Consider the following 27,968-nt stretch of genomic DNA (forward strand, 5'->3'; position numbering starts at 1 on the left):
TTAGCACATAGTAAATGCATAACAAATGTTTGTTGACTGACTGATGTAGAGAGCATTTCAGAGCCTAGAGAAGTCAACAGCAGATCAATTTGCATCATATTACCTGATGCCCAATTCCCAAGTTTAGGCAAGTCATTTAACTTTACAGGGTCTTAGCTGCTTTATCTGTAAAAGGGGGATAATAATTTTTTTTACCTTCCTGAAGGAGAACAGATCAGGCAAACTAGAGAGGTCCTTTCTAATTCTAAGACTGATAGTTCTAAAGCTTTAATTTGGCTTCTGTCTCCTTGCCAAGAAGGAATCCCCAGGTCATTTATAGTCATAAAGATGGTGAAAGGCTTAGACAAGGAGTACTCATGAGAAGGTCAAAAGCACTGTTTGTTTAACCTTAAGAGAGAAAACTTGTGGAAAAGGTGGGAGGGAGGCTGTAAATAATAGCCTGCAAGCCCATGGGTGATTAGTATATAGAGGATATCAGTCAGCTATTCTCCAACTTCCCTGAAGACAGGTTTTTCTACATTGGCAGAAGGTATCACTAGACAGGATCTTACCAATATTCTTCCCCTCCGGCCATGCACTTCTCATACACTGGCCCTTCCAGTTCCCTGTGGCTGGGGAAGATGGCCTCATGATTGACAATGATGGTTTTGATGACTTCATTGACGTGAGCCTGGCATGATACGGGGTCCTGTCCATCTGGGATATGCATGAGGGTTGGCCCAAAGCAGATGGCCAGGTTGTAGGGATCCATCATGTTCTCATCGCTATACTGGGACAGGCTGAAACAGAAGCCCCCATGAGATAAGATTAGAGTAGTGATTTCTTTGATGGGGCACCTGGGGCTTTGTGGGGATGACAGCCATGACCCCTACCCTCAATGGAATTTGGAAACTATTGACGTTGGTACTTTGGTAGGGATAGGGAAAGGAAAAGTAGCACAATAAAAATACAGCATTCTACTATCTCCAGCAGAATTGTCCATGGACAATTCATTTATATGAAGTAGATGTCTATTACATATGGCATGTTTTGTGGGGTTCTGGGAAGGCTTCTCCTAGTTAATATCTTTCCTAGTCAGGTGATGACAGTCATTAACATTCTACCAGTAGAGATTCATCCCTTTGGGTCATTTTTTCCCTACATATTTTTCAAATAGACACACATCTGGGCATTGGTGTTGGGGTAGGAGATGGGGAGACACAGTAAACTAATTTCCACTGAATTATTAGTGACAACACATCTGAATTTCTCCTTTCTCCTCACAGGAACCCCAGAGGAAGCAGGATAACAGAACATAGAATATGAACATAGAGAAAGAGGGTTACAATGAGAGGAAGGAAAGGGTCACCAAAGAGAGGTGGGGAATGCAGAAGAAAATCTTTGCCTCTTCCCATTTCCTCAGTGGGTCTGCTCCAGTGTGGACCTCCAACACTCTGTGTGGTCAGACCAGGGAGGAGGGATGACAGATACGCTGATCCCCATCCTTCCCTTCCCCACAGTGGTAAGAGTCTGAGGAGGTGGCCTTGGATCTTCCAAGTTTCTGTTTCAGCAGGGTTGAGTCTCAGAAACATTGATGGTTTCCATACATCTCAAGCATCTTGCCATTAGGGCAACTCCAACTTCCACCTTCCATTCTATGAGTCTAAGAACTCAAGAAATAAATGTTAGGGAACAGGTCCCCACAGCTTCAACCATAAACATAGAAGGGTCCAAGAACCTCTTTCTCAAGGATGGGGCCAAACAGCATCTGAGCAGGTCACTCTACTTCTGGGGAGGAGGCATGGGGGCATTTTAGAGGAGAGAAGGAAGAAAAATGCACTCACTGGTTGAGAAAAGCGAAGAGGTATCTCATGACCACGATGACCACTCGGGGCAAGGTGACAAGAATCTGCTGGATCAGGTGCACTCTCTCTGCGGGACTTTCCATTTCTATAACACAAGCCCCCCAGTAACCCCCACTAAGGTGAGATGCAGCTCAGTCGGCCCAGAGGGAGCAGGACTGTGACCTCTGCTCCCCAGCCCAACCTCAACTTTGGCTCATGTTTTGAGTGGCTCTGCTAAAGGGAGAACAGTAAGTTGCTACATAGAGGAAACCCTCACTTCATCCATTTTATGCCAGCCTTCATGACTTTTTCTCATTTTGAACTACAACACTGATAGTTTCTACCATGTAATCGAGGCCTGAAAGATGTACTGCCTTTACTACACTTCTGGTACACATGTCCTGTCTCCCCAGGAAGACTGTAAACCCCAAGAGGACTAGAGCTATGCCTTAAACTTCTTAGATTCTCCCACAGAGCCCAGCATCATGACTTCCACAAATGGTAGATGCTTCTGTGATTGATTCAATGATGCTGGAATTCCATAAAATAAGGCACATGCCATCTTTTTCATACTGAAGGAAAATGCCAATAAATTAGATCCAAGAGCTGATGTTCATGTAAACATGGCTAGAGTTAACAATGACAAAAGCATTTATTAAACACCTACTATGTGCCAGGCATTATGCTGAGGATATGATAGAAAAAGTGACGAACTTAGAGTGCTGAACTTGGAATCATTAAACCCAAGTATGAATTCTGCCTCTGTGGCTTACCACCAGTATGACTCTGGGCAAGTCACTTAACCTCTCTGAGCCTCAGTTTCCTCTTCTGTAAAATGTGTGAGAGTGAACTAGACAACCTCTAAAGGGACCTTAGCTCTGGATGTAGGGCCTTTCAGTTCTAGGTCAATGATAGGATCATCTCATGATATAAAGACAAATTAAAAAAACAGTCTTTGACCTCAAAGAGTTTACACTTTAATCTAAGCCAGACGGGAGCCTAGGAATATCCCTCTTAGCATCCTCTTAGAAAGCCCAGTTTGCATGGAAGCTCAGCTCAAGCATGCCCTTCTTTCTGCCTTAGGCTTCTCCTGATGCCCCCAACTAGTAGTGCCTCCCCTCTTCCTCCAAATGATCTGGTTTTTATTTTAAACATACCTATTTCTATACATTCTGTCTCTCCCAACAGAATGTAAGCTTCTTGAGGGCAGGGACTCTTTCATTTGTGTCATCTTATCACCAGAGCTTATTACAATGCCTGGCACATAGTAGGTACTTAACAAATGCTTGTCGATCAATTGATGATTGTTCCACTTTGTTTAGACCAGTTTATAAGAATCTTCTAAGAAAGGTAGCTGCCCCCATGGGCTTATTTTCCTAGAAAAGTTAAAACTTGGTTTGAGGCCAGTTCAAAACTTAAATAATTATCAACAGTTTCCTTCCCCCAGTAGGTGACTGCTGTTCACCTCTTCCTTTGGAGCCTTTTTGATTAATATCCCTTTCTCTGGGAAACTCCCCTTCCCACTCCATCCATGAGTACTTACTGATTGTGGATATCAAATCTTGAAACCTTTCCTTGGGAAAGAGTGGGTTTTCCAGTCCTCGGAAATACAGCTTTAAGACACCAGCCACTGAATTAATATCCCTTTCATTTTGGTCATCCGCCAGGGGATCTTCACCTGAACAGATATAGAAGATGACTTTTCAGCCTGATTAGACAGCAGGAATTGTTCAATTAGCTAGAACAGATAACCCCCAGCCCAGGGCTGATCAGAAAAGCAGCACATGGGATGGGAACTTTCCCTGTATTTTCCCAGCATGTCCTAACTTAATAGGCTCTTCTATTAAGCATCATCACACTGGGATGTACCACTCCTAAAGTCATTATGGAGTAGTGGAAGGTGAGGAAGTAAAGCTTCCAACTGTTTCTTGAAGGGGTTCTCAGAGTTCTAACAAAAACAACAACAATAACATTTCTGTAGGGCTTTGAGATTCACAATGCGTTTTACAAATTTTACCTTATTTTAACCTCACAACAACCTGAGAGGCAGGTGCTATTATTATTCCCATTTTACAGATGAGGAAATATGAGGCTAAGTGAGTTAGGACCACACAGCTAGGAAGAGTCTGAGGCCACTTATCCAGGTACACTACCCTTTCCATTAGGCCAGTGTTCCAGGAGAATACAATTATTCCTAAAGGTAGGAGGGTAAGATAGGTATAGTTCTTTTAAAGCCCTCCTCACAACTCTAGACTCATTATCCTCTAATTAGATAAATAATGACTAAAATCTGCATGATATTTTAAGGTTTACAAGGTACTTTACAAATATTATTGCATCTGAGTCTTACCACAGGCCTCTGAGGTAGGTACCGCAGGTATTATCAACCCCATTTTACAAATGAGAAAACAGAGACTCAGAGATGTTAAGTGATTTGTTCAGGGACACCCAGTTAATAAGAGTCAAAGGCAGGATTCAAATCCAGACCTTCCTGATTCTAAGGTCAGCATCGTAGCCTCTATACCTTGTACCTAATTAGAAAGCGGCACACGTGAGAGTGACAAGGAAACTGACTCAACACTCATCTCTTAGAAATATTCACTTATATTTTTAACTTGTGCTCCATTCACCTAGGGAGGCAACGGGCAGTAAAGGAAATAAATGCAGCTTTCTTTCCTACATTCCTCAGCTTCCAGGTTTTCGAAAACCTGCCTCAGCTTTGAAATGACAAAGTTATGCCATTCCCCTTCAGAAGAGGCATTTGCCAGGGGTGACACTCCAAGGATGAGGTTTTCTAACCAGCTGACCCAAGCACCAGTTTTTAAGGTCGAGTTTAAAAAGTCCCATCTGGCGAAGCCCCAAACCAAGGAAGAGGAACAGAACTAAGGAAGGGCAGTGTGGGCAGTAGACTCAGGTGCTGCTGAGAAAGGGATGCACAGAGATGATATATGGGAAGCCGCCAGGTGAGAGGCCACATTCAGCAAGCAACACGGTTCCCCTTGCCATTGTGACTCATCCTTGCTCATTCTTCGACTGACAGTACCTTGACCATGCCACTACATGAAGACTATGCCTGTCACGCCCCTTTGTGGTCAGCAAAGGGCCACCTCCTAGGCAGGGCCTTTCCTTATACTCTGACCTCCAGTTGCTAGTATGCTCCCTCCCAAAAATACCTTTATTTTTCCTATATTTTCACTTCTCTGTGTCCACGTTGTCCCACCCCAATAAAACAGTGAACTCTCCAGGACACGGGGCTATTTCATTTTGTCTTTGTATCCCCATCACCAGTCTAGCACCTGACCCAGGACAGGTGCTTCACAGATGATTTCTGCATGAATAAAGAACTATCTGGCAACAGCACAGATGCTCAATAGGCAGAAGACATTCCTTAAGCCAGTAGATGGAGGAGGTCAAGTTCATGTTTGTCTTTTGACTCCTCTAATCTCTGTGGTCTCCCCTGCCTCAGCCCAGAGTAGCTAATTCCCCTTATCTAAACCTGCAGTAACAAACTCACTCCCAGCAAGGTATAAGTAACAGAGAAAGCCCTTCTGATCTATCTGGGGTTTGGGAAGGGACACAGGTAGGGGCTGGGCTTTCCTTCCTCTTGCATTCCTACTGTAGCATGATGAGTTGGTATCTCTCTTCAGGCATTTAGCATATCCTGCCTTGCACTATAATCAATAAACGTTTATTAAGTACCTACTGTGTGCCAGGCACTACGCTGAGCAATACAGTCACTGGCATATGTGTATTATTTTTCATCAGTACTGTAAGCAATAATTTGATTTGTTAAAGTATTAAACATGTCAGGGATTTTTTTAAAATATGCTATAATGAGAAGGGAGAAAGGAATAAGCATCTTTATAACATCTCCTATGAGCCAAGTGTTTACTGTGTGCCATTGTCTCACTTCCACATCCCTTTATCTCCCAAACCATGGAATGTCCTCCCCCGTTTCTGCCTGTCTCCTTGTCTCTCTTTTTATTCCTGTTGTACTCCATAATCTGGCATCTGAGCATATAACTTTCTCACATTTTTCTTTAATTGTTTCAAGCAAGTGACTCTTTTCTCCTCAACCAGGTTTCGATCTCCTTATGGAAGAGGGCTGGATCCCAAACTTCTTTCCCAGTCCCCACTGAACCTAGTCCAATACAGAGCACCCATCCACCCATATCTATACGGTAAATTCTATGTACATAGTTATTTGTATGTTGCCTCTCCCATTAGAACGGGTGCTCCTTGAGCCTATGAACCCTATTTTTACTTACGTTTGTGTTCCCGGAGCTTGCCACTCTAGACTGGCTAAATAAATTCCTGAACTGACTGATGAGCTATATAAGAAGATAATGGCTATAAAGCACTTCATTTGTTTTTTGGGTTTTGTGGGGGGTTTGCTTTTTTTGGTGAGGCAATCTGGGGTAAGTGACTTGCCTAGGGTCACACAGCTAGTAAGTGTCAAGTGTCTGAAGCCAGATTTGAATGCAGGTCCCCCTACTCCAAGGCTACAGCTCTATCCACTGTGCCACCTAGCTGTCCCTTATAAAGCACTTTAGAAACCTAAAAGAGATGATAGACAGATAGATAGATAGATAGATAGATAGATAGATAGATAGATATCCAGATTGATAGATACTTAGACATCAATTTTTTTTGTATTACCCTTGGAGGTAGCTTTATCTGTAAATATGAAGGACAATAATGTAGATGGACATGTGGGGCTCAGAGATGGTTGAATTGTGAAAATAAAACCAGTGATCTCTTCCATGGCAGTTTGGGAAGTAAATTATCACTCAAGCATCAAGTTACATCTTCCTAATTATTTTACCTACTTTAGGTTTCTTTCTTAAGTCTGCTAGAAGGTTGTATGGTGATTTTCTAGAAACACTTTTTTTAGTTTAAGACAGATGGTAGCAGTAAATTAACCATTATAAAAAGATATATTGAGAGAATCAAAGACTTATTGGGAAGATTAGAGATTATCTCATTCAAACTCTTTTTATTGAAGACAAAACTGAGGTCCAGAGACAGTAAGCACTCTACTGTCTTGTCTGCCTGTACTTTAGTTAAGTTTCCTTCTTAACACTAGTGGAATATGATGGTTTCTGAAACATGATGGTTTCTAGAATTTTTTTTAGGTTGAGATTAATGGAAGAGATAATCAATGTACATAGCGAGAATATGACATACTAAGATGAAGGGGACCTCAGAGATCATTTCATTCAACCTCTTTTTACAGAAGAGGAAACTGAGCCTCTGAGATGGTTATAGTGCCTGAGATTATAGAATGAGTTAGTGGCAGGGCTAGACATCCAGATCTCCTAACCTCCTTTGCAGAGAAACCAACCAGTGTGAGAAACAATAGGTCTCTTCACTGATGTGGAATCTGTTCATTTTGAAAAGTGCTAGAAAGAAGGGAAAACAGTGCTTCTTGCCAATGGCCTCATCCACAAAGTTGGAAGGAACCATTTCTGGATTGGAGGAAAAATGAGTGAGATCATAATTTCTTCTAAAAAGATTTGAACGGTTAGCATCCTTAAGAGATCCAAGTGGAGGATTTAAACACCAAACAATTACCAGGGAAACACACAGCACGCCGGTTTGGGGAGAATTTAGTCACAAGCTAGAATGTGTGGGATGTGAAGAGTGGGTGGGAAAAGCGATACAGAGACATGTTAAGACCATCTGGTTGCCAGGGAGATGGCACCACTAAAAGGGGACCCAAAATAGGAAACTTGGAATCAGAAAGAAGATGAAAGCTGGAAAAGAGATGGAATGATTGTGTCCTGGAGGGTTAGAAAGGATAATGAGCAAAACATACCAGACTATTTGGTGGGCAATGCCGAGAAGCATTAGCTGGGGACCGGGACTTGATTATCGCCCACAGAGAAAGTAGACAAATGTTTCTAAAAGAGAAATTCTGGGAGGTCATTCTTGACAAGCAAGAAAGGAACCAGTTAGTGTAAGGACTGGTCAAAGCTAGGCAGCAATGACTTGAAGAGAGTGAGGTATATTTGAGGTGGAGACAAACAGCTAGGGAAAGAAAGGGGAGGGAAGGGAATAAGCATTTATTAAGTACCAACTAAGTGCCAGGCACTTTATATAAAGTGCTCAGCATTTCATAAATATCTCTTTTGATCCTCATTACAACTCTGCCATTACTATCCCCATTTTATAGTTGAAGAAACTGAGGCAGACAGAGACTAGGTGATTTGTTCAGAGTCATATAGTTAGTAAGCATCTGAGGCCCTATTTGAACTCAGGTCTTTCTGACTCCAGGCCCAGCACTCTATCCACTGTGCCATTTAACTAGGAGGGCAAGAAGGCAGAAGTGGTTACGTGGGAAGGGGCTAGTCCTGGAAAGAATGCCACGGCCATCGTCTTATGAAATTGATCCAGTGGAATGGGTCATGCCTGAAGCCTGCTTCAATTTATTATAAACAGGGGAACTATTCGAATTTTTCAGCATCACTACAGGGAGGCCAGGCACATGAGAGGAGCATGTACTGGCCTTGGAAAATGATGCTACCAAAGGAAAGAATTTCTCAATACTGAGGAGTACAAAGGATAACTGTATCAGTATAAGAAACAAAATGACCAGATTTCTGGGCGTGGTTGTCTAGGGAGCTCACCATCACTGGAAGTGTTCAAACAGCACTCTGATAACTCTCAGAGATGCTCTAGTAGGGGTTGTTACATGGGGTGAGAGTTTGCTAGTATTTCTTACAGTATGATCTGGGGACCCCTGGGAGGCCCCAAGACCCTTTCAGGGGATCCTCAAGAACAAAACTGTTTTCAAAACAAAAATAAGATGTTTTAAGTTCTTTGTTGCTGTTGTTCAGTAGTTTTTCATTCACATATCACTCTTCACGACCCCATTTGGGGTTTTCTTAGCAAAGATATTAGTGATTTGTCATTTCCTTCTCTAGCTCATTTTACAGAAGAGGAAACTGAGGCAAACAGGATTAAGTGATTTGCTCAGGGTGTCTTGAGGCCAGATTTGGACTCAGGAAGATGAGTCGTCCTGACTCCAGACCTGGCATTCAATTCACTGTACCACCTAGGTGCCCATTTAATTTGTACTACAATAAATATTGATAGATATAAACCACATACACAAAAGCTCTTTCTGAGAAGAGATCCTCAATAAATTTTAAGAGTGTAAAGGGGTCCTGAGACCAAAAAGTTTAAGAACCTCTGGATTAGATGACCTCTAAATTCCTTGTAACTCTAAGAACCTGTGTCCCAAGCACCTGGTTTTGGGGGTATATCCTTGTAGGTTATCTGTCAGTTGCAATCTAGACGCTCATGACTTGGAGTATGCCAGGAAGTTGGAAAGATATTGTACGTGCAAGTCAAGATGCCCAAAGTGCAACATTTGGCCTAGTGGTTCAAAGTACATGAATTCCACAGGGGTAAAATGGAAAAAGATGCCCAGCAGTATTGAGAAATAGTTAGAGCTTTAGAAGCAGAGTTAGGAGAGAGAGACCTGGGTCTGAAGCCCAACTAAGTAAGATACTTGTTGCATGAACATAGTCAAGTCAGTTAACAGTTCTGAGCCTCAGTTTCCTCACCTGTAAAATGGAGATAATAATAGCACCTACCTCATGAGGCTATTGTGAGGAAAAAATGAGATAAAGTAAAATATGTTAATGTGAACATGTTATTTTTGTTATTACTGTTGCCTACAAATCACAGAACCACAGAATTTTGTAGTTGGAATAGATCTCAACAGCCATCTAGTCCAAGCTATACAGGAAAAAGAGTCCTCACTAAAACACAGCTGACAAGTATTGAGTCATGCAGCTTTTGCTTGAAGACCTCCAATGAGGGAAACCCACTCTCTGTAGAGAAAGAATTCTTTACTTGGATTCCATAGATTCCCAAGGGATCCATGGGTAGATTTCAGGGGGTCCATGAACTTGGAAAGGAGAAGAAATCACTCCTTTATTTTCACTAACCTCTAGCTAAAGTTTACCACTTCCTTCAATTATTGAAAAACAACATTCTGACAAGGGGTAGGATTCAGCAGACTCCTAAAGGGGTTTGCCCATAACACACACACAAAACTTAAGAAGGCCTGCTTTAACGGTAGTGTGTTCCACTTAAGACCCCGGACAAATTAACCTCTCTGATCCTGTTTCCTCATGTATAAAATGAAGAGGTTGAACTACATGGTCCCTAAGGACCGTCTCAGCCCTGAATCCTGTGAATCCTGTGAATTAATGTGACAAGAACAGGAGAGATGAGGGAAGAAACCAGGGTAGATCTGGTCGACAGTAGGCTGAGTCTCGACATGTTATTTTAGGAGCCTGAAGGTTATCTGAGGATGGATGTTAGGGAAGCCTCCATATGTTTCATGATTTAATAGACCTGACTAAAAAAAAGGAAGGACTCTAGAAGACATTGTAACCCTGCAAGAACCTTGTAACTCTATAACATATTTTTTAAATTCCCTTTAATGCTTCAAGGTCATGAACTTACCATTCAATTAACAATGAAAACTGGACATGCCTGAATACTTTAGTGTTTTCATCAAGTAAAACTTATGGCAAAGTTGATCTAACATATTGAATGATATGCATAATTACTATTGCGCTGCATGGTAATTAGACATCAATAATTAGCAGCTCACACAAATAACTTCAATTAGTATTACTTTTATGCAGTTGAACCAAATGTTTACAGTTCTTTCATTCTCTGTTCTCCGTGATCTATAATCAGCAAGTGATGACAGTTTCCTTAATGCCACGGTCAGCTCAGTCCCCCTCATACATCCACACTTACTCTTGCACATAATGAGAGAGGAAGATCTGGCATCCAAGTCCAAAGGTAAAACTCCCTGTTCTTTTGACTGTGCTGCTCCTTACTCTGACTTCTCTCCTGAGCTACCAGCACCACCTGAGGGCTACTTCATCAGTCTATGCAGCTGTTCCTCACTCTTGACCCCAGCCCTAGGCATCCTAATTGCTTGGGGTGGCATAATTCTGGGCCGTGTGGACAGTCATGCAGGGGTGACTGAATGAACACCACATAGTAGGGAAGAAGGATGGGGGAGACACAGGCCAGGCTAAGGAAAAAGATTTCAAAAAGAGAATATGTAGAAGAACCACAGAATCCTGTAAACCAAAAATCTCAGAGGTGGAAGGGACTATAGAGGTCACCGAACTGAAACAGAAAAAACTGCCTCTATAACATCCTCCCTCTCCCCAAAGTGGTCATTCAGCCTCCAGATGGAGACCTCCAATAACGCGGTGTCCCTGTGTCCCAAAGCAGGTTATTCCACTTTAAGATACTTTTAATTGTCAGGAAGTTATTTACATCTATCTTAAATCTGCTCCTCCAGGGCCAGGCCAAATTTTAATCCCTTAAATGACAAGTTTTAATTTCTTGTTTGCATGACAGACCTTCTAATACTGAAGACAGCTACCCCTACAAGTCTTCTTTTCTCCAGACCAAATATCTTCTCTTCTCCAGACTAAATATCTGTAGTTCCTTCACTTGATTCTCATAAGGCATGACTTCGAGGCCCTTCTCCATATTTTTCACCCCTCTCTAAATTATCCATATCCTTCTTGAAATACGGCACTTAGATTTGATCAGGTCCAGGCAGAATACTGGGACCATCACCTCCTTTGTTCTGAGAGTCTGTCTCTCAATGTAGCCAAAGATCACTTAGCTTTTTGGTCATCTTATCACACCTGCTGACATGCAAACCATGAAAAGGAAACATTATTCAACCACATCTCTACCATCTTGTACTTGTGAAGTTGATTTTTTGGACCCAACTCTAGAGTTTACATCTGTTCCTATCATATTTCTTCCTATTATATATGAACCATTGGTCTAACTAAATCTTTCAACTCTTGACTCTGTCATCCAGTGTCTGGGCTATCCCTCTCAGCTTTGCGACATCTACAAATTTGATAAGCATGTTCTCCACATATATATATACATATATATATATGTATATATATACATATATATACACACATATATATATACATATATATATATATATATATACATATATATATATATATATTTTTTTTTTTTGGTGAGGCCATTGGGATTAAGTGACTTGCCCAGGGTCACACAGATAGTAAATGTCAAGTATATGACATCATATTTGAACTCAGGTCCTCTTAATGCCAAGGCTGGAGCTCCGTCCGCTGCACCACCTAGCTGCCCCCTCCATATTTTTATTAGTCATTAACAAAACTATTAAATAATACAGGAACATTTATAGTCATCCACAGCTTACTCAGTCTCTATTTTTATAAAATGATGGCATAATATTAACAATGATAACAATAATAGCAGCTAACACTTACATGCTGCTTTGTATTCATCTTCAGTTACCCACTATGGCTTCCATCTACCGTGTTTTTATTTTAAAAATCTAAGATGTCCAACGAATTTCTGATAGATCCACATTGTTCTCTTTTAGATAGTGCCCTCCTTTCTTCCAAGTCATAATAATGTGTTATTTTATTATTAGAATTTCATTCTTGATAGTTTCCTACTCCTCTTAGACTGAGTTACTTTCTAGAATGTTAGGCCACATAATATTACTCATACAATCTCAGAACCTTTTGAATTCATTTCCCAAATCTAGGATGTAATTAGACTAAGCTTGATTTTCCTCTCTTTTTCTATGATGAATTCTAGGATAGAATGGTCTTCTCCTCCCAGGGTTTATATCATTTCTATTTTAGCAACCAGTTCTTCCCTTTTTAGTCAGATTCAAGTCCATATTCCTATTGTCATGTCCCTCTTTTGAAAAATGAAAATCGTCACTAAGGTAAATCAATAATTCATCAGCCAGTCTGCATTTTACCAAGACAGAGTTTCACAGATGTTGGGATGATGAAGTGTTCCACCATTACTATATGACATCCCCATGTAAGTATCCTAACCTATTTTCAAGACTCATCACATAGTTACTCCTTTGGTCTAGGTGATCTGTTGCATACACTTATAACAATGTTGTGTCTTTTTCTCTTTTCGTTGATGCCCACCTAAATGATGCCTGCCACCATGCTTTTCCTTTCTGCTTTCTGGTTGAGTTATATCTTATTAATAAATAATGCTATTCTACCATCCCCCTTTTTTCATTCTGTTCCTTTTAAATAAAGTACATTCCCTTTAATAGTTCTATTCCAGTCAAGTCTCAATATACATATGAGGCCAAATTTTCATACTTCTGTTTGAACCTCTCTAATTCATCTTGTCTATTACCCAGGCTTTGGCATCTGTGTGTATGGGTCAAAGATGAAAGGATTGATGGTTGGGTCTCTTCTTCAATATCATTTCCTATAAATTATTAGTCCTGTCTACTGAAACTCTTCGCACATTGTTCTCTATATTGTCTGTGGTAGTATGAGCCTTGGCAGATAGATGTCGGTAGTTTTCTCCCTCTCCTTCCATTTTCAGTTCAAAACATTCCTGATCAAACAAGACTCTAGTTCAACACATATTCACCATTCTCTACTCCTAGCCAAGAGCTTATCTGTCCTACATCTTAAACCATGATGCCTCCCTTCCTTTAAGGCTTCTACACAAAGCCTTTCCAGATCCTCCCAAAGGCTAATGGCCCCTTGGGAACTAACCTGCATTTCTTCTCTTTATATTCCTGGTATATATGCTTATCTATGGTTTTGCTACTTCCTCTGATAGAACGTAAGCTCCTTGAGGGTAGGGTTTACTTCACTCTTTGTATTTATATTCCCAGCACCAAGCACACTCCCTGGTACCCAGCAGGGACTTATAAATTTTTGCTGATTGACTAAATGATGGCTAAAACACAAGTGTCAGACCCAAGGCCCATTGCCACAAGCAGCCAGCAAAACTCCCTAATACTTCCAGGAACCAGACTGAAATGTAATTAGGAAATGCTAGACAAAATAAATAAAAATGTAATACAACATAGATAGTGTTAATTTGTGGTTTTCTAAGCCAATATATAGCCTGCAGGGATCTGTTTCTATTTGAGTCTGACACCAGTGGTCTTAAAATTCAAATCCTACTTTCAGACACCACTTTCTCAATCACTTGTTTACCCGTAGAAATCTGCCTTCCTTTTCCAAAGACCCTACAATCAATAACACTGGTTAAAAACACCACCTGTGCCCCTAAAAGCTCCAGTTTCAGTTTAACGCCCACGGCTATATAATCCGATTCATGGAAATGCTTTCTAGGTTTCTTCCGACAACATTATTTAACCCCCACAAGAGTCACTAGGAGTAGGTAGTGGTTTGGGGGGTTGATACCACTTGAGGCTCTCTGTCAGGCGCTGGATACGTATTTTAGAAAGAGAGTTGATCTTCTCTTATTTTTCAAATAATACTGACAAATAACCATCTCTAAATCCCACAGCAGGAGTCACCAACCACCACTACTTACCAACATATGCTCATTATTACCATTTGACCTCTCTCGAAAACACCCAGGGACCTACATCATCCTTTGTGGAGTACAAGAAGAGAACTCTTTAATCCTCAGAGGCTCCAGTGCTCCCCTCTATGGGAAGAGCCTAAGACTAATCACAAGAGCTCCAAATGTTTACTGGTCCTTCGTCCTCTTCTCCATACCCCATCCTTTCATCTTTCACCTCCTGACTCCCATTAGGGTTCTCCTCTGCCCTGTCATGTCCATGTTCTTTGCTTTCTCTTTGAAACACATCTTTTATCCTTTCAAAGAACTCTATGCTTCCCTGATAAGCCTAGAGAGGAGAGATATGCTCCTCCAGCCTTTTCACCTTCTCCTGTAGGAGGAAGACCAATTCCCATTTCGTTCCTACACAGCACCTGTTCCATGTCATTGGCAGAACAAATATAGCACTGTCTCTACAGGTGACTGAAAGAGGAGAAGGGATTTGTCCGATGCTCAAGCAGAGAAGGAGAGTGGGGGTGATTTGGGGAAAAAGAGAGAGAAAACAGGACATGGAACTTTGGGAATTTCTCTTTGGGATCAGGTAAAGAGGGCTCTAGGGTCCTAGATGGGAGTCGGAAGAAACAGGTGATTCTGACCCAACTGCCATTTGGCCCTCAGCAACTACTGGAAGGAGGCTGGCAGCAGCTGAAGTTGGGCAAATTCAGCCCATGCTCTCTAGGGAAGGAAGGGAGCTGGGAAGAGATCAACAGCTGTCCCTTCTGATCCCGCCCCATGCTACCCTACTCCACCTCCTCCCCCAATAAACCAAAATGACTAAACCAAGTTTTCTCACATGACGGGGGTCAGGTTTGGTATGATTGGGGGGCGGGGGGGATGTGGGGAGAGGGAAGGAATGATAGGATGCTTCTTTGTGCTCCAAACTCTCCTCTCCTGGCTCAATGATTCCAGAAATTCCGGTGAAGGGAAAAACAAAGCCTTTTGATCCCACAATTAGAGATAAAAGGCTTATTATAATGCAAATACTGTGGAAGAGGACGGATGTGTCATCTAAGTGCTTTCAAGGTTTACCAAAATGGATTTCTATTTCGGACAGAATTCAATATCTCAGAGCCTTGCCAAAGACCCTTGTCACAGCAGCACAGAATGGTAGGACTCACCTGGGAAAGTGCAAACCTTTTGCAAATTCATAGACATCCTTTCCTGACCTCCTCACTTCACCTCTCCCCCCTCACTCTGCACCCCCCGCCAGCAACCTGCCACCTTAAAAAGGTTCCGAACCCCTACAGCAGAATTCAAAGGCCATTCATACCTCTCTCAAACGAATTTTTAATGTCATTGACTTCGACCTGCGATCCAGGCACTCTAAAGATACCTTGCTGCTGGAGACCTGGGAAAGCAAAAAATATGAGCTCATCAGAACACTGAGCATGTTAATGATTCCCTTCCCCCTTTGCTCCTTCCCTGTCCACATCCACAACCTTGCAGTGCATCATTCATAACAAAAGATAGGGGATCAGTTAGGAACTAAAAACACCAGGCCTGACTAGCGAGCAACTAGCAAAGAAAATGCCTTTCCAGAGCCAAAGTGGCCATGAGCCAGAAGCTTTAAAACTAAATTTCCATGATGAAAAGGAGTGGGGAATAAAACTGGATATATATATTTTTTGCTATTGTTTCCATATCTTCTCAGAAACATAATTAGGAATCTTCATACCAAGGCAAGTGCCACAAACATCACCAGGGAAAGGAAATATGAAGTCACGGCTTTGGCTGATCAATGTGGAAGGAGGCAGAGTCCTCCCAACACTCTTACCTCAGGATTCTTGCTAGGGAAGCTTGTGCGGAGGAGACAGGCGAGTTTGCCTTAGTTTGCCATTTTAATTATTCTTGCTAAGTAGGTGCTAGAATCTACCTTTTGTAGACTGCAAAAGGGCTGAAAGTGCTGTCAACACTTTCTAAATTCAGTCCCCTGGAGCAAAGCCCCCATACCCTGCTTTAGTTAGCTTACTACCTCAAATCCACGATCTGAATTTGAATCCAAGTCTATGGAAATGGAGCTGGGAGAAAGAGGCCAACACAAAATCTGTATCGATTTTTAAAAGTACTTAAAATAGGAAGCTACCTTTTGATAAGCCAGGGTCATTGTAAGACATATGTCTTATTTCCCCTACTGCACTATATAATTCCCCAGGGAGCAGAGACCTTGTCTCACGTGCTTTTGTATTTAGACAGTTTCTGAGTATACAATAGTATTCAATAAAAATTTACTGAATGAATTAAAAGAAGGGTCAATCAAATGGTGACTAGCACCAATGACCAGTCAACTGATGTGAACAGTAAACCAAGCTAGAGCTTAAAAATGTTCAGAGGGGAGAAGTAAGTATACCCCATCCTTCTCCTCTGTTCTTCCTTTCTCCCTTTGCTTTGTCTCCCCTTCCACTCTTTCCCTCCCCTTCCCTAGAAAGCACCCACACAGACTTGTAGAGAACTCAAACAGAAATTCGACCGATCAAGAGGAAGCCAGGGAAGATGGGATCTCCCCACCACCCACCCCACCCAGATGAAGGTGATGGTGTTGCCAAGGGCTTACCGTATAAATTGATATAACGGATGCAGCTTTCCACCACCAGGGGTATGGCCTGCCCTGAATCCTTAAGAAACAATGAAGACCTTTTTCACTTGGTTTGATTTGTAAAACATTTGGACGTAATCTCAAACACACATGTGAGCTCCAGATGAAAGATGAGCACCGCCCCCAAGTTAGTGAGAAGCTAAGCAAGTCGCTGCCCCACCTCGCCGTCTTCGTGAGCAGATTGGAAACGATGAGGAGTGATCAATTATGCAGGAAAAGGCATGGCTACTCTAGTGTCGGAGAAATGCTCTGTCTGGTTACCCAGCTGAGAGAAGCCGGGGTTCTTGCAGCTGTAGCCTTCTCTTCACAGAGGATGTGCTCAGGGCACTCCTGCTGGCTAGCCCTCCCTGTTTGTGGGGGATGGGAGGATGGTGTGGATTTGGGTCCTACTGCTTTAGTGATCCCAGCTCCTCTGAAAAGCTAGAGGACAGAGGACATGGGAGATTCCCAACACTCCAGAGACACAGTAGGCTTCTAAACCAAAGCTGTTCTGGAGTGGAGGGGATTCACTCTCTCACTCCCAATTTGCCCCATCCCAGCTCTGGGCTCCAGGGGCTCTGGAGTACAAGGGTAGGAACCCAACTCCTGTTCTGGGACCTTGCAATTGGACCATTAGCTCAGAAAGAGCACAGGTTGGGGACAAAGGCCACTTAAAGCTGACCCATCAGGCACTGAAAGCCTGAGGCACTGCCGCTTGTTTTTAAATAATCTAAGCACTGACATTCTCTTGAAAGGAATAAATGCTACAGCTAATGTTCACTGCCTGAGTAATGTTCAATGAATGCTCAGGGTGAACCACGTGGCCCCAAGATGTCCATCTGAGGTATGACTGTCTTCAATTTCCTCTTTCCACACTGACCTTTTATGCAAAAATTTTTATACCCCAGGATCTGGGAAAAAGATGGATTTTTTTCATGGTTCAGTTGACATCCAACATTAACCACTCCCTCAGGCTAATGAGGGACATTAGCTGGTTGTTGACCATGAGTTGTAACACTATTAAAGGATTTAAAAAAAAAAAAGCTTTCCAAATCCTCTCAGTTATAGAATCATATAATATTGGAGTCAAAAGGACTTTTGAGATCATCGACATCCACTCTCTCATTGTACAAAGAAGGAAACTGAGGCCTTGAGAGGGGAAGTGACTTGCTCAAAGTCATGTAAACATGTTAAACCAAAAATGAAACACTCACTAGTTACCTTAAAAAATAAGGAACAAGTGTGGAATACATGGCATGCCTGACAAAAGGGTGACAGCTTACTGGAATGCTTTACTTTTCCCCCTAACCCTCTAGGTAATACTTTCCTCATTGATTCTCAATGAGGAAATGGAGAGGAAGAGACAATTGGCCAACTGGTAGAGGGAATGTTGCTTTTGTGCTGGAAGACACTATCTGGGACAGGGGCAGACACCAGCCATTCCCCTCAAACCAAGAGGAATGGAAAGGCCTGTCTAGTAAATACCTGGTTCCTGGCTCGAGCATTTCTTCTTCCTCTGATAATCAAAAACAAAAGCAGCAGAGCAGGAGAAAAAGAAAAGATTACGCGAGAATGGGATCAGTTAGAGTAAGCATATCCTTCAGAGAACGTGAGAGCTCAGATGCGATGGCAGCCAAAAGAGGTCGAAGTTGGACCCAGGGCGAGACTGGCCAGCTGGGGTCCCACTCCAGCCCTGAGCTCTGGTGACCCACGGGGCTCCTGTCACTTGCCACATGCCTCACACCAGAATTCTAACACGGCTCCTTCTCTCACCCAAGGGGATTCCCAGACCCTCTTTGTTTCTTCCAAAGGCAGGACTAGAGCCCTTCTGAAGGTGATCCTCATACCTTCATACTCTACATGGTTCTTCCCCAGAGATTCCTTCCCAGATTAATTTTACTCCTGCTGAAATGAATTACCCTTCCAATGTCACTTTGAGTGAAATACGCCTTGATAGAAGTTGGGGAAGGGAGTATACTGGAAATCTTTGGAGTCACAAGATAATTGATTTAGAGATAGAAGGGGCCTTAAGTGTCTGATCTAACCACTCATTTTACACATGAGGAAACTGAGGCCCAAGAGGCAAAATTATTTTTACAAAGTAACATAGTAGCAGAGCTAGGATTCAAACCCAAGTTTTCTGATTTTGAAGACAAAGATTTTTCCATGATACCAAAGGTGAAGCCACCTTACTATGAGGTGGTTTTGTATTTCAATAACCACCCAGAGATTCCATTCCATCTAATCTGTATATTATATTGTATATATCTAGTCATTTTCATGTTTATTTTCTCTTTTAGAATGTGATCTCCTTAAGGGCAGGGACTGCTTCTGCTTTTGCTTGTGTTCCACTCATTTCAGTGCTTAGTAAACTGTCTAGCATATAGTTAGCAATTAACAAATATTTATTGACTGACTGACATTAAGCCAACTGGACAGATTTTTTCATTTGAACCTTCATCCAATATACTTCCATCTACTTCATCCAATTGGTCTGCATGAATTTTGAACTATAAGAGGGAAAGAAGTGTTGCTTTTGTTTTTCTCATTGTTGTTTGATGACATACGTTCTACAGAAGCTACAGCACTGCATGCTTAGGGATTCACCTTGGACCCTAGAGATTGGTGAGAACAAAACTATCTCATTGAAGCTTTTCAAGAAGATGGGGCTAGCGTGCTAGAAAACTACATAACAAACTGTAGGGAACTCTTTTATCAAATGTTTCACGCACTAGAATTCTCCACTAAGTGGCACCACTATTATACCCACGTTTGCTCTTGGTTACAAAAACACAGCATGGCCTCAAAAATGATGTTTTGTAGCAGTACCTTAAAATCTCAAAATATTGAGAATTCCTCACAAAGTTAGATTTCCTGTTATAAAATTAGATTCTATTCTAACACTAGAGCAGGGAGTCATATTTTTCTCAGTCTGAAATAACAAACAGGATTCTGAAAACACCTGTGCCTGCAACTACAAGGTAGAGTTTTATTACTTGATGTGACAAATTCTGTTGTTGTTTATTCAATGCTTATTATCTTCATACCAGCAGGATTATTAGTTACCTGTGCTGATGCTATACTAAATAACCTTTCATGAATGTGACATTTCAAAACTAATGAACTTCTTTATTTCTGTAAAGTCCTATAGGGAGATTTCTGAATCATTATAGAGTGATTAAGTTATGTTCAGAATAATTTTAGAGTTAAGTGCATTTCATTATATTTTAATCTTTTGAAATATATAATAAAAATAAGGTACAACTATAAGTAATGAAATTGATTATGGAACAAACATTTTATAATGAGTATATAAGACTCTATTAAGTCATTACCTGGGGACTCTATGTATTTATTCCAGTGGTGATGCCATTGCTCAAAACACTGTATGAACTCCTTTTTGGAAAGTGTCTTCAGAGCCACTTTATCAGCCAAACAAGAAAAACAAGCGTATAATGTTAACATCACATCTTGTTTTGGAGCCCAAACTGTATCATAATTCGGTTATTTATCTTAGTCATCAGATTTGGCTCTAAATGATGCTAGATTATTTTTTAAAAAATTAAATATACCTTCAAAGAAGAAATATTTGTCACCATTTGGTATATCAGAAAAAGCATGCCATAGGCTAAAACGGGAATTAGCAAGGAGAAATTCCAGAAATATGTGGAACAATGGCAGTATCATTGGAATAAGCCTGTAGCTTCCTCAGCTGATAAATTTCAAGAGGACAACATTGATTTGAATGTTTAGAACCTGCTCCGTTCTTTGGATATCAGTCACGTTATTTTACATAAGCCACACCTTGTGATGCAGGCTTAATTTCTAAGTTTATCAACCTCCTGATTGGGGGAGGGGAGGAGGGAGGATGAGTAGGTGAATTAAAGAGAAGCCTGCTCTTCCAATGTTGTATGCCTCTGTTAACCAGATTATTCAATTAACAAGAACACTCCATTCCTTAATATCACCAGGTAACAGAGAATTCACTGTTTACAGGTAGTAACTGATGAGCCTTTTTAAAAGAACCCAACATATGTTGAGACCTAGATCCCATCTCCACACTTTTGTCTATGCCATTTTCTTCAGTCTGTAACGCCTTCCCTGCTCTTCTCTGCCTCTAAAGGTCACTAGAGACTCTTTGCTTATACTAATCATAAAATGCCTTGCATTATTATTATCTTTTTATGTGTGTATGGTCTATCTCCCAGTTAGGCTATCGGCTTCTTGACAGCAGGAATCTTATCATATTTCCTTTCAACCTTTATATACCTTGCAGACTTTTCTACACATAGTGTAGAAAAATGTTTATTAACTGATTTATTGATTAATACAAAGATCTAAGATGGGAGATACTGGAGGAGACCTTTTAAAAAAGTTATTTGTGGAGGGAGGGTAAATATAAGAAAGAAGTTGGAGGAAAAGGGGGATTAAATCTAGAATAGGGTTCCATCTTTTCCAGGAATGATACATTCCTCACCATGGGACTCCTCACAAATATAATTCTCTCCTTAATTCAGAAAGATGAATATTTACTTTCTAGGAAAACCTCCCATAGTAATATATTATCTCTTTGGACATCCATTCCATATGGTAAAACAGTCCCTCCCATCCTCTGCCAGTTCTTGTCACTCTCAACCATCAATTTCACCTGAAAATACTCTCACCTCTTGTTTCCCAATACTAAGCACACAAAGGTAAGAGCCCAAAGACCTCTTGGGATTCTGTTTTGTCGGTAGGATCTTCCTTATAACCCTGGGCCACTATCTTAACTCCAGGCCAGGGCCACACCCTACTGACGGATCCCACAATAGCCTATGCTATATCACCCTCCCCCTCTTCTGGAAAGGCAGTTGAAGTTGGCGACGTTTGCTCATTACAGCATATGCCCACTCCTCTCTCCTTCAAAATTCCTGCTAAGAGAAATGCCTGCAGCAGTGGCGGAGGCAGGATTTTACTGAGGCAGGATTGAGAGCTCTTACGGGAAACAGCAACTTCTCCAGACACCTAAGTGTTTCATTTTCTGTAGATGGTATCTGTCAACTAGACAGTATTTGGCTCTCAAACCAACCAGCTGGGCTAATTTTTTTTTCTCCTTAAGTAATGCCGAGAATAACGATTTTCTTCCTCGGCTACTCTCTTCTCTCTCACTCTTCCCCCACCTGCTAAACATCAGTGAGTCTTTCCAAAAGGGCTTTACCATCCACCTCAAGGTGTTACAACTAGGACAGTTTTCTGTTACTCCAGCCAGGAAAAGAGAAAGTGAATTCAATGGAGATGTGTGGGATTTATTTTTCATTTAGGTATTTTAAGTGGGTGTTACATGAGAAGATACATGTAAAGCATTTTGCAAACCCTTAAGAGTGGCATACAAGAGAGTTATTATTATTATTATTATTACTAGTAGTAAAAATAATTATAACCTATGACTCCAAAGAGTACACTCCTGACTCTAGCTCTTCTGGTGGGAGAAAAGAACAGGACAAGAGGAATAAATTGTAAGAGGAAGGAGGATGTTCAGAGGAGAAACTAATAAATATAGAACATGCTTTCTTCCTCTGGTATCATGCCAAGTTTTTTTTATTAGTTTTTTTGTAGATGGTCCTCAGATTTTCTTTCTGTTTCTCTCAGTAAATCAGTCCTCTTGGTCTGGGGAAGGAGAAAAGGTAACATCAGGGTATTTCTTTAACTCTGTCCCCCACACCCAGGACTGCTGTCTGCTGTGATAAGTTATGGCTGACTGAGATTCATGTACCAGCATTTCATTTCCACTTAGGTTCCATTGGGGGCTGTCACTCACTTTCTGCCTTTATGAGCTCTTCGCTCTTTTCTCATCTTATTCCTGCCCCACCCCTAATAGTGCACAGGATTGTGGGAAGGAACTCAGAGGAGACAATGGCTTGGATTGGAAACCTTCACTGAGACCCAGAGCACAGCAAGGTCCATGGCATGGCGGAGGCAGTGGATTAAATCTGGAGCAGGAAAAGGCTTGGCCATTAGGGTGAACGTGTAGCAGGAAAGAGAAGGGAGGCTGCCATTACATCTGGAGCATTCACAGACTCTTCAGGTTTCCCAGCAAGTACCTTAATGAACGTTTCCATACGGCCGTTAAAGAGTTTATGATTATACACTGAGAGAGGCCTAGGTCTCCTCATTTTCTGTGGTTTAGGGGGAAGACATGGGGGCCTAGGGGAAAACGGAACAAAAGAAATCAACAAAACAACCAACGTAATAAACAGGCAACCGGAAAAGCTCTGAGAACTCATGGCCAGTGATGTGCTTGGAGGGTAGGGGTGGGTGGAGATGGGGGTGGAGATGGGGTACAGAAATACACCACCACAGTCCTTGAGTCCCAGGGCTTCTGTTTACAGCACTCCATCTGTAAGCCTTCAGAAGTGTATGACTATACTTAAAGAAATCTCAGTTACCCACCATGTTAAGCAGTTTTTAGGATTAAACTGTTAAGGAAACATGAGCATGTAACTGAAATACATGCTAAATCACTACTATTCAATAGGAAGAAAATAATAACATCATATCCCAAAGACCATTGCCATGTCAATCAGGAGGTTGCCATCCTGAAAAGCTGACAAGATGGAGAAGAAATCAGGAGAGAGAGAGATGTAATCTGATAGCCTGAGAAAGCAAGAGACTTTCAAAGATGACCATAAAGGGTAATTTCCATTGTTTTGGCTGAAATTCAATGTTCAATTACAGCAAAATTATCTTCCTGATGCTTCCTGACATTTCGGATGCACTGGATTAATCTTATCATACTGGCCCGCTATGAACCAGGTAATTATTATCCCCATTTTACAGATGAAAAAGCTGAGGTCTAGGGAGAGGGTCTCACTTGAATGAGATTAAAAAAAAAAAGTGAATTAGTACTTGAACCAGAAACAACCAGATATAACTCCAGCCCATTAGCCATTGGCCCCAAGGTCTGTCAGCTGGGCTGAAAGTGTCTTGCTTTACTTGAAGCTGCCTTTTCCTGAGCTCTACTCTTCCACAGACTAGAGCAGCCATATGAGAAAACACCAGCACGATTCACCAGAGACAGTGAAACAGCCACGGACACTGGACACATTTCCAAGATTGCTTAACATGCATATTCCTGTGGGTTTCTATTTGCTCATCTTTTATTACCCAGGGTGGCCTGACTCAACATGGTTATTTTCCTGGAATAATCTATTTGAGATTAAAAAAATTCCCACCAACCAAGAGAAAGGGTCACAGTTTTAGAGGTGGAAGCTTGTCCTGTAGTGTCAACCTCAAATAGAAAAGAATCCTTGCAAGCCACAGACTGACTTAGAAAACCACAAATCAACATTACCTATGTTGTACTGTATTTTATTAAACATTCTCAAATTACATTTTAATCTGGCTCAGGACTCACTAAGGAGTTTTACCTTACCAGCCATGAGTTTGACACCTTGGATTTTACTTTACAGATGCGGAAACTGAGGCCTAGAGAGATTTAGAGACTTGACCAAAGTCACACAGTAATACATGGCAGAAATGAGATCTAAATCCAGGTGTTCAAAGTCCAAAGACAGTCTAGGAGCCTGAATAGAAATCTGGAAGCAATAGTGGGGCTCCTCTCTGGGGGTGAAGTATAGAATTATAAAACTGGAAAGAATATCTCCCCTTTCCATTTTATAGGTGAGGGGACTAACACTCAGGGAAGTGACTTACCCAGGGTCACACAGGGCTGGCAAAGAGTGTCAAATATGCCAACTGGAACTTCTGCCAGGTCAGTCATAGGGCAATCCCACGGACAAGCATGGTTTCTTCCCTGCTACTAGGGTACTTGTTGGCTTACTGTACCAATATGCCCAGCAGACCTAAGAAACCCACCTGATCCTCCCCCAGATAGCAAAGAGCAAATGTTGCTGGTCCCAGGCAGGACATGCATGGAAGACACAGCTGACATCCAAAACAGCTAGTTACAACCACTATGAAAACAAAGACTGAAGGGGTCAGTTTTACATGGAAAAAGTCTAAAGAAACAACTCAAAAAGGTTGAGAACACAAGAGGCAAGATTCTTCCAAGCCCAACACCAATCTGCAGAATCTTGGTGAGATAAATCCATCTACGTCATTTTTTTTTTAAGTGGCCTTTTGGGGGCTGTCGGTAGTCTCTCTGCTTTGGTGCTGCTGAGTAGTATGACCGAATACCAAAAATTCAGCACTAGGCCACAGGCTTCTCAACTCTGGAAGAGGGTGAGACTTGAAGAAAACAAATATGTTTACCTTGTTTGAAGCAATGGATTGGGGGGAGGGGGAGGTGGGCAGCAGAGAGCAATGGAGGGAAGGGTATTCTAACTTCTTCAAGGGATTTACACATCCACAATTTAGTTTTATCCTCACAACAACCCTGTGAGGTAGGCAGAGATTATTATGCCCATTCTACAGATGAGGAAGTAGTGGAGACTCAAAACAGTGCCTAGGTTCACATAAGTTAGGTAGTGGTAATGATAAGTGGTGATGTATTCAGGTCTCTGAAACTTGAATCTTCGGGACCAGGGGCACACAGAATTCTGGAAATGGTTTTGTCATGCACTATCCAGTGGAATGGAGGAGGCTTCCATGAAAACTCAGGGCCAGTATTACCAGATCCCCTTTGATGCACAGGCTGGATATATAAGGAAAAAAAAAACCTAGGGTATTTGCCTGGAGGCCTCCTCTTAAAAACAAACACGAAAACAAAAAACCTCTCAGTCCTTTGGAGCCTGGAGACACAAGGCAAAGGAAAGAGGCAGGAGACAATTCCACTTGTGTTGTCCACCCCTGGAAAGAAAGCTAAGGATCAGTTAAAAGCAAACAGATTGATTTCGTGTCAAGGTGCTTTGGAAGGAGGCCTCTGAGGTGGCATTCCAACAAGGAAACAAAGGGGTCCCCACTTTGTACAACATCAAATTGGTGCAGACTTACTGAAGTGCTGAATGGGACACAAGGTGGGGAGCAGAGGAAGGGCTCAGCCAGGGAAAGTGAGGCAACCTAAGTCTTCCATCTCTTCTGCTGGTCAGTGGCAGAGAGAGACAGAGAGAAAGAGAGACAGAAACAGAGAGAGAGAGAGGGACAGAGAGAGAGTGACAGGTATGAGGAGGAGAGGAAGAGAGGGGAAGAGAGAGACACACACACAGAGGAAGAAGAGGAAGGAGAAGCAGAAGCAGAGGAAGAAGAGGAGGAGGAGGTTGAAGAAGAGGATGAGAAGAGAGGACAAAAAGGAGAGGGGGAGCAGAGGGAGAGAGAGAAGGGAGAGGGAAGAGAGAAAGAGAAGAGAGTAAGGAAGAGAGAAGGTAAGGAAAAGATAGAGGGAGAGAAAGATACAGGGGAGAGGAGAGAAAGAGGGGAGAGGAGAGAGAGAAAGAGAGAGATAGGGGGAGAGGGAGAACACCACAGACACAGAGAGGAAAAAAGAGAAACCAGGAAATAATGTTCCCTTTCAGTCTCAAGTTGGATCAAATTAACACAAAATGTAAGACCTGGCCTGAAGTTTCTCCAGGGGATAAGATGACAGCAGAACCCTACAGAAATGCCCTGCACCCCCTTTCAAAATGGACACAATGATCCAGTACCACTGGAAAGACACAACAATCCATGGAGGTGAACATGTTAGACACAGTCTCCAAGAATGCCTCTGATTGGGCAAGAATTCTCACGTGATTTTTCCTATAAAAGTATCCTCGAAAATCAGCCTGGACAACAGCTGCCAGATTTTAGTTTGGAGAACATAATCTGACTCCAGCACAAGGGAAGAAGTTCATGCACTAGGCAGCCAAAATCAAGACTTCGGGGACAGTCCTGTATGTGTCATGGTCTATGTACAGAAGCTTGTCTCTTTGCAAAGACACCAACCGACTTGCAAAACAGCAGTGCAGACCTTCCCAGACTCTCATCAACAGTAGTCATCATTCAAGTTTGTTTGTTACCCTTGGCATAAGTACACCAGGCACTGCAGAAAGAGGTCTGAGTTTAGAGAAAAGCTGGATTCTGGGTGTTGTAGAAAAGTGAATTTTTAAGACACATATAGAGTTGAAAAACAGTGAGGTCAACAACCACCTTTTCCCGTCTCATCTCCCATCCCCTATTCTTCTCTTCAAACCCTGTGCACCACAGGATCCACCATCTATATTGGGAAGCTGTACTGCATAACAGAATAAGCATTAGCCTTAGAATTTAAAGATCAAGGTCAAAGTCCCTGCTCTGGCATGTACTGGTTGTAGGACCTCAGAAGGATCGTTTGTTTAAAAAAAAAAAAAGACCAAAAAGAAAAAAATAGTGAGGTCAAAACAAGTTAAACCTGATTTAAAGCTAGAAAGTGATACTTATTTAATTCATTTATTGTTCTATACTTTAAGTTACTATCAACTCACTAAAGGTAGGCTTTCTTTCCCATTACTTACCAGTTTCAAACTCAAGGTTTCTAAAAGTGATTTCAAATTAACTTTTTGAAAACTCAAATAAAAACTGGTTTTTGTTTTGTTTTCATTTTAGCAACTCCCCATCTACCATTAGATAGTGAGCTCCTTGAGGGCAGGGACTGTCTTTTGCCTCTTTTTGTAGCCCTAGTGCTTATCACAATGCCTCCCACGTAACAAGAGCTTTATAAATGTTTACTGATTGATTGATGAATTACCAATTGTAACTAGTCCGGTGTCTTTGTAAACGGACTAATTTCTACACATGGGTTAAAATGGCTATTGGACCTGGCCTGGAGATGATTTTGGAGATGAAGCCTCTTGGACCTCCAGCTGAAAAGCAACAACCAAAACAATAACTTAAAAGGTTACAAGGCAACCCCCTGAGGAGCAGTCCACAGGTTTGGTAGCAGATACTCTCTCCTGAACTTTGCTGTGTGGAGCAAAATCATGTGTCCAGTGAGCTCCGGGAACTGGAGGGTGGTAGAAGCTTTCATCTTCTTCACTCTTTGTAACCTTTGCTGGGAAATGTGGTCTTTAGTGCTGCTGAGATGGGGAATATGCTCTTCTGACAAAGTGGGATTGTCAAGAAGCAATTAATGGGCTTTAAAATGTTCTTAGAAAGCTGTTCTGCATAGCCACTCACCCATATATGCTAAGAGGCCCACAGTCTTAAGCTAAAAGTCATTCTAATGTTTCCAGGCCACTGGGACCAGAGAT

At 41.8% G+C, this 27,968-nt stretch overlaps 1 protein-coding gene across 1 annotated transcript in view; it reads right to left on the reverse strand.

Annotated features, from left to right (window-relative positions):
- SRGAP3 (SLIT-ROBO Rho GTPase activating protein 3) overlaps positions 1 to 27,968 on the reverse strand; it is a 283,316-nt gene that overhangs the window by 31,026 nt on the left and 224,322 nt on the right. Inside the window, 6 exon segments of the mRNA XM_020973788.2 lie at positions 552 to 779; positions 1,824 to 1,929; positions 3,367 to 3,501; positions 15,526 to 15,603; positions 16,807 to 16,867; positions 22,908 to 23,010. Of these exon segments, the coding sequence (XP_020829447.1) occupies positions 552 to 779; positions 1,824 to 1,929; positions 3,367 to 3,501; positions 15,526 to 15,603; positions 16,807 to 16,867; positions 22,908 to 23,010 (711 nt within the window).

The sequence above is a fragment of the Phascolarctos cinereus genome, unplaced genomic scaffold (assembly GCF_003287225.1).
Source record: "Phascolarctos cinereus isolate Bilbo 61053 unplaced genomic scaffold, phaCin_HiC Scaffold_4;HRSCAF=312, whole genome shotgun sequence".
Taxonomy (NCBI): Eukaryota; Metazoa; Chordata; class Mammalia; order Diprotodontia; family Phascolarctidae; genus Phascolarctos; species Phascolarctos cinereus.